This window comes from Adiantum capillus-veneris, chromosome 11 (genome assembly GCF_014529385.1).
Source record: "Adiantum capillus-veneris isolate H3 chromosome 11, ASM1452938v2, whole genome shotgun sequence".
Classification (NCBI taxonomy): domain Eukaryota; kingdom Viridiplantae; phylum Streptophyta; class Polypodiopsida; order Polypodiales; family Pteridaceae; genus Adiantum; species Adiantum capillus-veneris.
Window position 1 is genome coordinate 159,208,496 of NC_140941.1, and position 13,717 is coordinate 159,222,212.

At 43.3% G+C, this 13,717-nt stretch overlaps 2 protein-coding genes across 2 annotated transcripts in view; one reads left to right on the forward strand and one right to left on the reverse strand.

Moving 5' to 3' along the window:
• Window positions 1–6,145, reverse strand: part of LOC147448308 (uncharacterized) — a 30,102-nt gene extending 23,957 nt beyond the window's left edge. Inside the window, exon 1 of the mRNA XM_086524155.1 lies at window positions 5,915–6,145. Within this exon, the coding sequence (XP_086380281.1) occupies window positions 5,915–6,067 (153 nt within the window). The 5' untranslated portion in view covers window positions 6,068–6,145. The remainder of the gene's footprint in view (window positions 1–5,914) is intronic.
• A 994-nt stretch (window positions 6,146–7,139) lies between these two features.
• On the forward strand, window positions 7,140–7,639 carry LOC147448309 (serine carboxypeptidase-like 50). The gene is made up of 3 exons (XM_086523785.1): window positions 7,140–7,307; window positions 7,418–7,489; window positions 7,586–7,639. Exons 1-3 carry the CDS (start codon window positions 7,140–7,142, stop codon window positions 7,637–7,639), a joined length of 294 nt encoding a protein of 97 aa, XP_086379911.1.
• Window positions 7,640–13,717: the final 6,078 nt, after the last annotated feature.

Genomic DNA, 13,717 nt, shown 5'->3' on the forward strand with positions numbered 1-13,717 from the left:
TCTCCTCGAAGAAAACACGGCCACAAAAACCTCCTCCAGAAGTGTTGAAGAAGAACCTATTGTTGTCCAAGCACTTCTCTCTGAAGAAGAAGCTAGAAATGAATACGTCCCTTTTTTAGTCCAACAACCACATGCTAGTTCCCCTTGCGGGAAGACACGGTAACATGATTCCATCTAGGAAGAAACAAAAGCAAGCATCCAGGTAATCGTATCACCATAGGGCTCTGATACATGTCAAAAGTGGCAGTGGAAGATACAATGAAGACAAGAACTGGCTCGTGATCCGGTGGGCACTTCGACTCCAATCTAGAACATGCCAAACACATGAATTCGTGGAGAAGAGAGATCACTGAGGTGGAAAGTGTCACGTGCACATCTAACCCTGCGTGTACGACGTACGTGGACAAGCTACTTCATGACTAGGGTTCAGTTCGGTTCAGTTAGCCTAGCTTAGGAAGTGTTCTGGCACTTTTGTGAGTCTGTTAGCAGACCGTGAATGTCCAGGTACTTAGAGTAGATGCATATCCTCTGGTTGCACACAGCATGACCATCAAATTCCAGTCAGATTCCATCAGGAGCATTTTACAGTGCTAAAAACCTATTTTCTCTATTTTAGCCATTTTTCACTTATTATTTTTAAGTGACTTTTGTTGGGAAACTGGGTAGGGCAATTTGACAAGCAAGTATATAAGAAAACCCAACGCTAGCACTTTCTGGCAGAAGAGGCAGCAAGAATACTTTGTTCATCGGGCACCTTCTCAGCAAGATTCCCCCCCCCCCCAAGACCAGCCTAGAGTTTTTGCCAAGATTAGCCAACGTTTTCATCAACAGCAAAGCCCTAGCGTTTTTGGATAGCAGATCAGCCCGGCAGTAGGGTAAAGGGGCCAATAAAAAACCACCCCCCTTAAGGAGGACTGTCGGGGCCACTTTTTTTGTGCACTTTCGGACCCATTGTGAGACACAAATGGGTGAGAGTTGGGGTGGACAATGTAGCCAACTTGCAATCGTGGCCATTAGATCTTGGGTTCAAGCCTTGTTGGCACAATGGCTCTAAATGCCCCTCCATTCTGGTTTTCTATTTACACCCATTTTTTATACACATAAAAAATGTTGTGCGGACGTTCTTCGCCTGTATAAATGCAACTTGATTCTAGATTTTTGTTGTTGGTTGAGACGATCTCGATCTTCATTTTGAGCGTCTAAGCACTTGATTCTGTTTAGCGTGCTTTCCGCAGTGTGTGTTTCTTCTTAGGTGGCCTTAAGTTGGCCCCTTTACCCTAGTAGGTTCCAGCAACCGGCCTAGCGTTTTGCATTTGCAAGACAATCTGGCGAGCAGCCAGACAGATTCAGCCCTGGCATTTTTGGATCATGCAGCAACCCTAGCGTTTTGCAGATTCTCCGCGCAACAACTTCAACATATGCACCAGCATTTTCAGTTTTCAGCATAGACACACCGCAATAGAGCCCCAAACCTCGCAGATCTCACCTTCCCGCAGCAAATCCTTGCCACACGGTCAGATCCAATGTAGTTTACAGATTCAGCCCGGAAAACGCAGATTTTAGCATCTGCGTTTTAAACGTGTCGTCGTTGCATCGTCGTCATCGACATAGAGTCAAAATTCAGCAGATAAAGATCTGCAGATTTCAGCCATTCGTGTTTTCATATTTCAGCCCGTCTCCTCGTCGTCCTCATCGTTGTCGACATCGTCGGCAAATCCAAAGCATTGTAGAGATTTGTGCAATCAATAGCATAGACTTCTCTCGCCATCAAGAGAAGGGCCCTTGGAGGAGGGTCTGACAACTTGTCTGGTGTCGTATTCTTCTCTCTCTATCTCTCAGTCTCAGCACCTTCATTCACATTGTTTATCCAATTTGTTTGTAATCACTTGCACTCTCTCATTAAAGAAACGGAAGGCTCTCCCTTCCGTAAGTAAAAGGAACCTTGAGCACATTTCGGAGCACTCATCTTGAGCAAAGTTCAACATTCACTTCCGCTGCACCTTACAGAAAGAGATGGGACTTCTAACATTCACTTCCGCTGCACCTTACAGAAAGAGATGGGACTTCTGAGAATGAGAGAGAGAGAGAGAGAGAGAGAGAGAACTGGGAAAGGCTCTCCATGCTGATAACAATCTACTTATGCAAGTGACCAAGGGTGGTCAAGCATAGAGCTAACATGCCAATTGGATACAACCGAGGTACACACAACTATGATTGCTACTGGCATTGCCAACTACTCCTGCACACGAGACCACTGACTCGGTCTCGACATGGGTATCACCTCCTACATGCTCCAAGAGCATAAATCTGGTGCACCTCCTCTAGCAAGATCTAGATGATGATCTGGATCTCGGATGAGAATCCCTGCCACTGCATGATCAGAAGGCCTGCAGGAGGCCGCCGTGAGAAAGCACTGCACCATAGAGGTGATCGCCAAGTGTTGCATCTGCTGCCCTATTCATAGGCCAAAAACGCCCGCCAAAAATGGATGGCTGCCTGCTGTCCAATAACGCAGGTATGGGAGGCTACCCAAAAACGCTGGGCTGACCCCCCTCCTGCCCACCCGCTGTGCTGCCTGAAAGGGCTGCCCACTGGGGCTGAACTGCATGCCTTTCATAGGCGCCCCCCCCCCCCCCCCCCCCCCCCGCCCCTGCATATATATGGCCTACCTCAGCCCTGCCCAACCCAGCCCTATATCTCCACGACCTCGTGAATATCCCAAAATGGAGAAAATAGAGAAAGTGGCCCGTAGGGTCCTGGGAAAGAAGGGGAAAAATGCCTAGGGGGTGCAGAAGGCTACGTGGTCATGGAACCAAGCAAAAACCCGAGCTAAACATGGCTAGACTCAACCCAGCATGAGAAACTTACCTGACACTGGCCGGGCACAGCCACAAAGCATCCCTCACTCCCTAATACCTGTCCCTGCGAGAAATTGGGACCGACCGGACAAACCAAGAGAGATGCCTAACCTTGGAAAGAAAATCGAACCAGGAAGCTGGAGTCAGCAATCCGCAACTGTAAAGAGAGGGTTTCGTGGACGAAGGTATCTGCTACTCTACTTCCAGGTCGAATAATATGTGGCCATCATATCATCCAACCACTAACTACCCCCAAAAGACGTCCAGGAAGTACAATGTTGTCCCCTGAAAGTAAATCTAGCTCTAACAAGAAGCTCCTCAAGCCAACCGACTCACAAGTCGCACAACCAGCATCTGTAGAAGGTACTGTTGTGACCGCTCCAAGAGAATGCATCAATACTGAGGATAAGGCATAAAATACTGGTATTCGGATCATTTCCCAACTCTGAAGTGCTCCACCCTCGAGCAAAGAGTCGGAAATCTACACGTCCGATCTTATACTACATGTCAGAAACTCCAACCTACTACGGGAAGTCCAAGGAAACGAGGCTGAGGAATTATATATCCAATGACAAAGAACCAAAGGACTGCACCAACCACCATATACAATGATGAGCTGCAAACTATATCTCAAGGAACTTCATCAAAACTCAAAGTGAAATTGCGTCTCATCTGCAATTGTCCGGAAGGAGTATCACCCCACTCTCAAAGAGAATCGGGAACAAATATCCAGCACAAAGGAACATACATCAATACTAAGACTGCAGCTAACACGGCAAGATCAAGCGACCCTACTCCCAAGCTCTGCAAGAGAAGAACAAGGTGCTCTAGAAAGCCACCAAATAGACTATCAATCCACATGGAACCACAAGAACTGTATGGAAGTAGTCCCGAAAACTAACTTCCAAGCTCACTCCACATCCCTCTCTGAAGGGAGAACACCCGATGTTGGGGGATATGTGTTCGCAAGGTGGACCACGAAGGCACGGGGCCTATGGCTGTGAGAGGTGGTAGAGAGAAAAAAGCAGAAGCAGAGAGATGAAGCCAATATAGACCCGAATGAGAAGTATATTATCAAAAAAAGAAATAACCAGTACAAGGTATGGTCAACTCGACAACTAACAATCGACAGATGATAAATAACAACGGGTTAGGTCATTAGCTCCAACAATGATATCAACCTAGAACCATTGTTTTGCTCCAATCATATCATAATCTTGGAGTCTTCTAAACGCATGTCCAAGCCCTCATGGCCACATGCGCTCGAGCCCCTCGAGGGGTTCACTGTTCAGTATCCCCCTATTTAACGTGCGTTCGGGGGGTATTATAAAAACCAAAGTTACCCAGAACAGGGGCCTTTGGAACGTTTCTGGAAACGCCCCCCCTCCCCCAAAAAAGGCAGAACGGGAACGAGAGCCGGAGCAGTAAGTTTAAAATATGCTTAAATTAGGTTGGTTAGTAGAGAGCCATACACACCCATTAGTCCAAGTTAAGGCATGCTCTGCAATGATGCTTCAGTCTTAAGGCTTACACGCGATTGCGCAATACACAATACATGAATTGGGATCATCCTTTACAAAAGCATCTTGATTCTTCATAGAAAGAACATTAACTCAAAGTTGAAGAATAGAGTTCAGACTCCACACAAATGCTTGGAGCAAAAAGATGATAGATCATAGATGTTAAAGATGGTTTACAAGGTCAACCAAGGCGCTACAAAAAGACATGTAGAAGCTAGAGTGCTAAATAACAACTTTAAGAGTCACCAGGTGACATGTCAAGACTCAATCACTCATATGGCAGTGCAATACAAAAAGGGGGCAACGCCGGCGGCCTCAAAAGAAACAAATATCAAAAACCAATGAGCAATGGAGACACATTTGTTTGCAACTCTTCAAAGAAAGGTTAGTTCTCTCTGCATTGAAGATGATAGAACTAGGATTTAGATGGTATTGTGGGCTCTCAACATGAACTCGTCTATTATTTTTAGACACATATGTCTCTAATTGTGAGGTCAGTGGTAAAAAATTTTGTCCAAAAACACTTGAAGATAGATTGTCAAAAAGATAAAAATTTTAAGTAATTTATCCAAAATTAACACAAAGGTATTTCAAGAAAAAATTAGATTTGAGGGGTATTTTGGTAATTTCCACAAAGTTTAGGGATAGGTTGGTATTTTTTTATTGAAAATTTCTAAATTCCATTCTCACGTGGATAATTTTACAAAAAAAAAACAAACTTTCCTTTTGTTTATTTAGAAAGGTCTATGAGGTCTCTTGGAATTATTTCTCCGGGAATTAGACATCCCTTCTCTTCTTCTTCTTTTTCTTCTTCTTCTTTTTCTTCTTCTTCTTCTTCTTCTATTGTGATGTTCTCTCCCCATCTCTATGCGTCGCATGAGCACACAGATACAAGTACTTTGAACGAAGTAGTATCTATGTGCCCTTGCTTGCTCTCTTAACAACAGAGAGGATACAGTGAACTAGTATCCTCTGTGGTCAAAATCTGAATAGAAGACATAAGAGAAGCAGAATGTAGGATGTAGGCTTAGCCATTGCATGTTTTAGTAATAGGCTCATTCAAACCAAATTAATTACATAAAGACTCGGTATGAAACATCACGTAGCCAAAATGCAATGATCTTGATCCTCACCCACACCTTGTATCCAACCAAGTTGGCATTGCTTTTCCATCCATGAAAGCATCTATGGCCTCTAACCTATTGTGTGTCACCAATGCACATGCTGGGCGATGGATCCGATTAGCCATAGTGTCTTGTTCATCCGTCTAGAAAGCCATTAATTTTGGCACGCATGTTTAAAAGGCCATGTGTAAGGGCATTCCTAAGAGCTCAAGCACTAACATGATTGTGCCTATACATATACATCAGTCAATAGAAAATGGGGCGTACAGACTAGCTTCCATTCTTTTGAACGCAGTGGCTTCTGAGCTTTATCCCGAGAAATACTAGTCCCACAGCCAACCTAAGTCCCATCCCTCGCTGCTTTACTAAAATACGCAGAGAGAGAGAGAGAGAGAGAGAGAGAGAGAGTTACCGACGGCGTCTCAGAAGGCTGCTGCTGTTGAGCTCGATAACTGAAAGCAAGCATCCCTCTTCCACACCGCACCGGTTGGAGCGAAGCGCATGAAAGAGTAGAGGAGAAGGCAGAGTGAGGCACGCCAGGATGCAAAACATGATAGCTCGCCATCCGCTCCAGCTTCCTGCGGCGCTGAAAGTCTTGTGAAGTTGTGAGCTGCCTATCCTAGAGTTGCAACGTGGTCGCATGGTTTCTACATCTTTTTCCAAAGGCCAAAGTTTTTGACTTGGCAAAGCCATGTTACAAGTTCCTTTGGGAGCAGTGTTCGGGAAAAATGTGTCTCACCTTAGGGTAAAGGGGCCAATAGTTGGCCACCTAAGCACAGAGGGAGGTTTAAGGGTCAAAACCAGTTTTTTTTAAATTCAAGGTATTGGCTAGCACTGCCATGTGTCATTGCACATGGAGGGGTGAGATGATAAGGTTGTTGTGAGGATAGATGGGGTAATTTTTGCAATCAATAATTTCTTTGTGAAAAAAATGGGAGTGAGAAGAGACCCGATAGCTCCCCCCTAAGGTGTGCAGTGGTAGTCCATTCTTGGTATTAAACTACCCAATGCTATACTGAGTTGTCACCACTCATGATCTCACTGGCGTCTTTTATGTGTCCATCCAACGTTAGACATCTGTCGCTTCATTACCTAACTCTACCTTATCACATCCCTGTTAAATACTCGTACTCAGCTATGGCTACGCTTTGTATGCGAGCTTCTTACACCTCCTGGTCGCTACACCTACTGGTTGCGCTAATCTGTCGAGCAGGTTGGCACCCGCCACAGTTTACCCCCTCTTTCGGAGCCTCCATGAGTTGCAAGGGCACCATGGCCCCCATTTTATCTAAGTCCCCCATGAGTTGCAAAGGCAACATGGCCGCCATTTAATTGAGTCCGCCATAACCTATTGAAGTGAGAATCCCGTTGGGCCATAACATTCAAAGTGTGGACACATGTAGGGAATCATTTGGCCTTCTGCTTCTCCTTGCGCTCCTCAGAGTTTGCTATTGCGGCCATAGCAGTCATCACACCTACAAGGCATCGTTTGCCCTGATGCTTCTCCTTGCTCTGCTCAAAGTTTACTATTGCGGCCTATGTCATCAAAGATCTGTTGTGCACCCAATCATCAGAGCACCACCAATTGGCGTGTCAGGGAAGAGCAATGCTTGCATCGCAATCTTGCCCCTTGGCCCATGGTGTGTCGGGGAAGATCACTGTGCTTGCATCACAAACTTGCCTCGAGAATCAAATTTTTGTCTCTCAAGTACCCTGTTGGTTCAGGGATTAGCATTGCCCCTCTCCTTGAGGACTTGCCGACCAACAAAGATGGCATTGTGAAAGATGTCTATACAGCTCTGAAGGTTTCTATGACCTCTTCCCTGCCCTCCACAAGTGCCCCTTTTATGTGACCACGGAGAGCTACTTAGGGGAATGTGTCCCTTCCATTGTGACCTACATTCTTCAAGAGTAGAAGGAGCAAGGGGCTTGGTTAAAACTGGATGGCATTGCAATAGGAAATGGTCCGACTCATCCCATTGTTCAGGTAGCTCTTGATGCACATACTTGTTTATATTTTGACTTGAATATTTTAAATTTGTAATGGTTTCTTCTGGCTTGAAAGATTTTTGTATGTTATCAGATTCAAGACCATGGCCCCACTACTCAAAGAGAGGCAGTATATGCATCGCCATGAAGGTAGTTGCTATAAGAAAGGAGGAAACAGACAAGCTACCGGTGCACAACTTATCAAGGCTCTGCTTGGATTTTTCTATTGTTGCTCAATTCACCAAAGATGCTGGAGGCAGCCATATGTGAGAACTTGTAGCTTTGATGTGAGCTCTTTCTGTACGATGAATGTTGGTTTTTTTTTTTCATCTCACGTTCTGTTCTTCTTTGGTTGCTTGTAGGTGAGTTACTGCTATGCCTAATGTTAAAGAGTACCATCAAAACTAAAGCTACTAGGTGAGGTTTTTGCCTGACTCAGTAATCATGTCTTTGTTGATTTAGGGGGTGTGTAAAATATTAGGTCTCAAACCAAGTCTCATGACAGCTTGATGTCTTGTGTATTATGCAAGACATAGGTAATTCTGAAAATTGATTAAAACATCTGATAAACAAAAATACACAAATTGAAATTGTAAATCCAGTACAAAATGAATTGAAAGTTACTGAAATCGAAAGATTGTAAAAAGTTGTCTCCTCTTCTTTGTATTGTGTAGCTCAGAAATGATTAAGTTCGCAAAAGGCAAAAATAAACTGATATCCAAATGATAATGGGAATCAAAAAGATATTAAAGTTGTGGGCTTACAAAAAGTGGTTGGTTATGTGCTCCTAAGGAAAGACTACACGACCGAGTATTTAGCTAAAACAAGAGTTGGTATGTGTATATACCTTACAAAAAGGGGGTGAGAATATTCTTAGGCTCATATTTGTAGCTGTGTTTTTTGCACAAGACGTAGCTTCTCCATTCGACGCATCCGAGCATATGCATGATACGGTTGGTCTATGTGTAGTGGATGTAAGAGAAAACCTTGTAGAGAACCTCCCTCCCATAATACCGAACATAACTTTTCTTCAAAAATCTGTTGTTGTAATCCCCAATTCTTCTTTGCAAGCTTTGCTTCTTGTGCATCTATCTTTCGTTGTCGTGCTGCATCCTTTTCGGCCATTACTTGTGTTCTTTTCTTCTCCTTCTCCAATCTCTCCTCTTCCTTTGCTTTTGTTATCTGTTCTTTCTTTGCATTTTTGGCTTTCATACTCTCCATGTATTGACTTGAAGTGAGAATCAAACTATTGGTATAGTCGACAAATGCTTCATGATTGATTGTTGAATGCACACCTCTATTGGTGGAACCTGCAAAAGATCAATGATGTGATGTCTCATCTGTACCACATGTGAAGTTGGTTGGTTGTGAGTTGGTGTTTTCATCTGCAAATTGATTTTGATTTTCATCTGAAAACTGATTGTAGTTTATATTTGCAAACTGATTCTGATTTTCATCAGAAAGTTGATTGTGAGTTATATCCGCTAACTGATTTTGATGTAGCATCCTCTTTCTTTTGGATGGAGCAAAAGTCTTTCTCCCCAATGACGTTGGAATATCTGCCTTCTTTAATCGAGTACTTGCATCAATAGGTTGAATTGCATGCCCCTCTAAATTTGCTCCTTTCAACAGTGGAAACTTCCTCCTCTACCAATAGTTGTGTAAAGCTCATTGCATTCTCCGTTTGTCCTTGGGCTGCAAAGATTCCTTCACCTTGTGCATGCTCCATCTATCCTTGAAATGCAAACATGTTGTCTGCATCTCCTTGAGTTGCCACATAGTTCAATGTGAAAATTGCCTCATCTTCAAAGTCGTCTTGCATGGGTATGATGGGCACCTGAGATTGGTCCTCTTCAATGACCACAGTTGGATCCTTTGTGAGGTTAATGCGATTGCATGGCATTTTGTCAAATTTGACGGCGGATGAATCTAGTGGCCATATGCCCGTTGCCCAAAAGCTAGCCTTTATGTTTGACTCCGTAAAAGAACTTTGTATAGACCTTGTCACAATTGAAGCTAGCTCAATTTTGGTTGCTTGTCTTGAGACATCTTGTCGTTGTCATATGTCTCGTTCTTTTCTGCATTGAACCTTAATGACTTGAATACTAACACATCCAATGGTTGAATCTTGTGGGAAGTGTGGGCAGGTAGAGTGATAATGTCAATCCTTGCATCATGTGCTTTGGCCACAACGTAGAGAGACACATGGCTTCCATGTCCATCAAGAATAAGAAGGTGTCTATTATCCTTGCCCGTATTCCTTGTAATATCGTTATCAAAATGCGCAAGCCATGCTTTAAACAATTCACTCGTCATCCATGCTTTCTTTTGCATGGCCATTGGCGCTCCTGGCTCACGTTGTTGAATATAATTGCTTGTGATACAACTGCCCTTTGTGCGCGTATGTCGCACGTGTCAATGCAAGGAACTTGCCGATACACTGTGTGTGAGCCACAAATGGCTCCAAGCACACAACAAGCCTAAACTAGTAAGCTCAAAGAAGGCGATGGTGTGTCACTCACCGCTCTACGCTTGCTTTCGTGGAGGATTCCTCGCCACGAAGAAGAGGGAGACGCCGCTACGCCGCGCTCAACCGCCTCGCCGCCGTTGTGCTGCCGCAATGCTCGATCGCACTCTCTCTCTCTCTCTCTCTCTCTCTCTCTCTCTCTCTCTCTCACGCATACACACACACACACACACACACAAGGAGATGAAGAAGAAGAAGATGGAGATGGAGATGGAGCAAGAGCACTCTTCAATTGCACAAATGAGAGAATGAGTGAATTTTAGGTTTAGTTGACTTTTATATGAGCTCGCCCCATTCACACTTGGGTGCCCATGCTTAGCCAACTAATCCCTTGAATGTTCTAGTTAGAGTGCGCCTCTCATCGACGATCACTCTTACCCTTTTCTTATTGGACCGACAAGCCCGATACCTGACTCTACAAGTAAACAATACAACGTCCGTCGTAGGTGATAGGGTGTCCGTGAGGGTTAACGTGCCCCCCTTCCTGATGTAGATTCTGTCCTCGGAAGCTATTGAGTTGAAGCTCGTTCGTCGAGGTGGAAGAGCATTTGATATGAATGTCCTTAGCCTTCTTCAGTCACTGCAAAATCAAACAACATTGGCACAGTAATTGTATTCTCATATAGAATTAAAGAGCATATGCAGTTGTAGGCAGACAATGTGATTGGTAACAGAATTTTAAACCATTTGTCAGCAATAAAGATTAAATTGCAATATAATCAAATGCATAAACAGATGTAAAGGTAAAAAATTAAACAAGTCTGGGGTCGCTAATTTAACGGTCTAAAGGCACTAGAGATCGACTATTAATACCATGGGTAAGCTTCTTAATTTTCTCTGGTCAATTAAGTTGTTTAATCGCGAGAGCCAAGTATTTCATGTTCGAGGGCTGACTAGAGGCTATAACTAGAAGACCTTATAGCTAAGCCATGATAAAAGAAATTTCTCATGAAATCATCGCCTGACTGATTACCTTTTCTTTGACCCCCCAAAGTCTTTTCACAATGATTCAATTTTGATGTGTGTGCTTATTTTGTATGCCTTGGGTTTTTTGCTTTTCAAGGAAAAGCGCCCACACTAGGAACCTCTAGGGCTCTAGTACCATAGGCGATACATGTGAGTGAAGTACCAAATCAAGCTGATATTTCTCTTCCAAGTTAAGATTTTACATTGTGGCACTTTGATTTTTTGTTTGTTCGTTTTTCAGCATTTTAATTTTGTGATTTTGGGGGGTCATATAACATTGTTACCCTCCCCAGGCTCATCACACTAGTAAACTCCCTTTATAATACTTAAGCTAAAGGTCAATAGGGACTAAGCCCACTAGAAAACCCTAGTACATTTCACACAATGCTGCATAAATCGGATTAAGAACCTAAGTAACCATTAATTATTAGGAAGGCATTCCCCATGGTATTAAGAGAAGATCTCTAACGCTTAGCTTGGTCAAACTAGCTTAGTCGGACTGCTTGATTTTTAAACCTAGACAAGTGATTATGACAAAAAATTACATTGAATTTAATGTTTGATACTAAGCAAATGCACTGAATATTATGCTACCAATCACAATTAAAGCAGACAAACATGGATGCAAAAAGATAAGGGGCAATGTTAATGGACAAGAAACACCTGTTTGTGTTGATGGTTGCGCTTGATTTGAAGTGTGAATGAGAGAAAGATCCCATGAAGGTCCAAATCCTAACCACAGCAACACGTTCCTGTACACACTAGGAAACACAAAGAATACCTCTAGGAGGCATATCAGTGGGAAAAAGGACTTTGTAATCACTAAACTCTAAAACAAAAACACTCCTATCGTACTAATCTTACCTACCCTCCATCACTCGAGTGATGAGGATCAAAGGTGTTTAATGACATAGGTCTTTGTTTCAGTGTACCGGATGTGAACGTGTAGGTCTGGGTCAATGTTTTGACTTTTATTGTGCATACTCGTTTGCTAATTGCTCTTGCTCTTTATTATTTTTGTTTTTTGTGAATATAAGGCTTTATATATACATTCCCTAAGATTGGTGATTGAGAGGTTAGGGAGGAAGGTTGAGAGGAGACTAAGTGAATGATGACTGTCAGCAAACATTCCCCCCTTCCTTGGGTAGATCATACCGTTTGAAATGTGCTTGTCACCCTTTGAAACCAATTGTTCCAGTTGGTACTAGGTGAGGATTTTTGCCATTAGTTTTCTATTACCTTAGGTGCCTCGTCGAGTTGCAAGGGTGGTAAGGTACTCTCCCAGGATCGAACTTGAAGTGGTTCATCAGGTGATTCTTGAACACTGGGAGGTGTGGATTCCTTTGTAGCATCATGGAGGTTCACGTTGTGGAGAAGCTTTTACCTCTATGGATGCATACATGAGGAGCTAGAAGCTTTATTCGTTTTTTCTATGGTTGAGTTGAGCAAAACAAGCCTGTCTCGCTTGGGAATCCATACTAGCTCCGGATCCGGTGTATAGCGTTCTGTGATTTTTCCTTTCCCATGATCTTTCATCGGCTTTGTCATCACAGGGTTTGACTCACATAGGTCAGGTGACAGGTAAGAACACAATCTACGTTTTGGTACCCATATTTGATCATTTCCCTGATAGTAGCCTTGGGCTTCCAATAGTCGTTTAGGAATCCAACGCCATGTTTCCTTACATTTCTCGGGGCGAGTGGGACGTTTCTTAGAAGGCTTCTATTTTTTATCATCAGCCATGGTTGCTAAAGAAGATTTAGGGACCCACTTGTATGTTTTCTTTGTTATATGAGGATGAGTCTTGTCAGAAGCTATATACATTGCTTCTAGCATATTTAAAGGTACGAGTGGTGGCATTTCATCGCCCTCAGGTGTTACCCAGGTTGTCCCCCTGTTTCCCCAAGTGTCTATGGTTGTTGCTAGGTGGACCCAATCCACATTGTCCGACTCAGTCATCCCAGGTAGTACATCCATATAAGGAGAATCTTCCCCAACATCGGTGTCCGCTTTACACGTGTAACAATACTGCATAGGGCCGAGTGAATTGTGGTGTCAGATCTATGATCAATTATAAACCTATTTTCTAGAGGATGTGCTCGACCAGTAACAAGATCCACTCGAATGACAGAATCTTGGAACTGCAAGTAGAGATGGTTTTTAGACCAGTCATGCACCATTTTTGCTTCCCTCATGAAAGGACTTCTTAAGATCATCTATGAGGCCATAGTGTGTTTGGAGAAATCCATAACAATGAAGGTAATCCTTATTTTATGTCCAAAGACCTTGATCTTGAGATCTTCTAGCATCCCAATAGGTTTAACAATAGACCCAATGGCCATCTTCACTACTATGGTTGTGGTCGCAAGGTGAGGTCTTCCCATAGTTTCCTAGCAATTTTTAGTCATAATGCTAACCCCAACGCCACCATCAAGGATTCCCTTCACACTTAATCCCTTACTAGTGATTGGTATGGTTGCATTGGATTCATCACCCTCAAAGTATTGTCCCAAGTTGTTAACAAGTATTTCTATAACAAGGTTGTCATCTAGGTTGGGTTGTGGATCTAAGTGTTCCTCCTCTATTGGCATCTCCCCAGCTCCATCCATTTGTGCAAATTGTGCAGCCCAAACTTTAGTTCTCCATTCATCACACTCAAAGTATTGTCCCAAGTTGTTAACAGGTATTTCTATAACAAGATTGTCATCTAGGTTGGGTTGTGGATCTAAGTGT

What these genes read in the sequence shown, in the direction of transcription:
- LOC147448309 (XM_086523785.1), top strand. Translation starts at nt 7,140, where the DNA reads ATGGTGTGTCGGGGAAGATCACTGTGCTTGCATCACAAACTTGCCTCG. An exon ending in ATGTCTATACAGCTCTGAAG is followed by an intron (nt 7,308 to 7,417) that starts GTTTCTATGACC and finishes CTTCAAGAGTAG; the next exon opens with AAGGAGCAAGGGGCTTGGTT. An exon ending in CGACTCATCCCATTGTTCAG is followed by an intron (nt 7,490 to 7,585) that starts GTAGCTCTTGAT and finishes GTATGTTATCAG; the next exon opens with ATTCAAGACCATGGCCCCAC.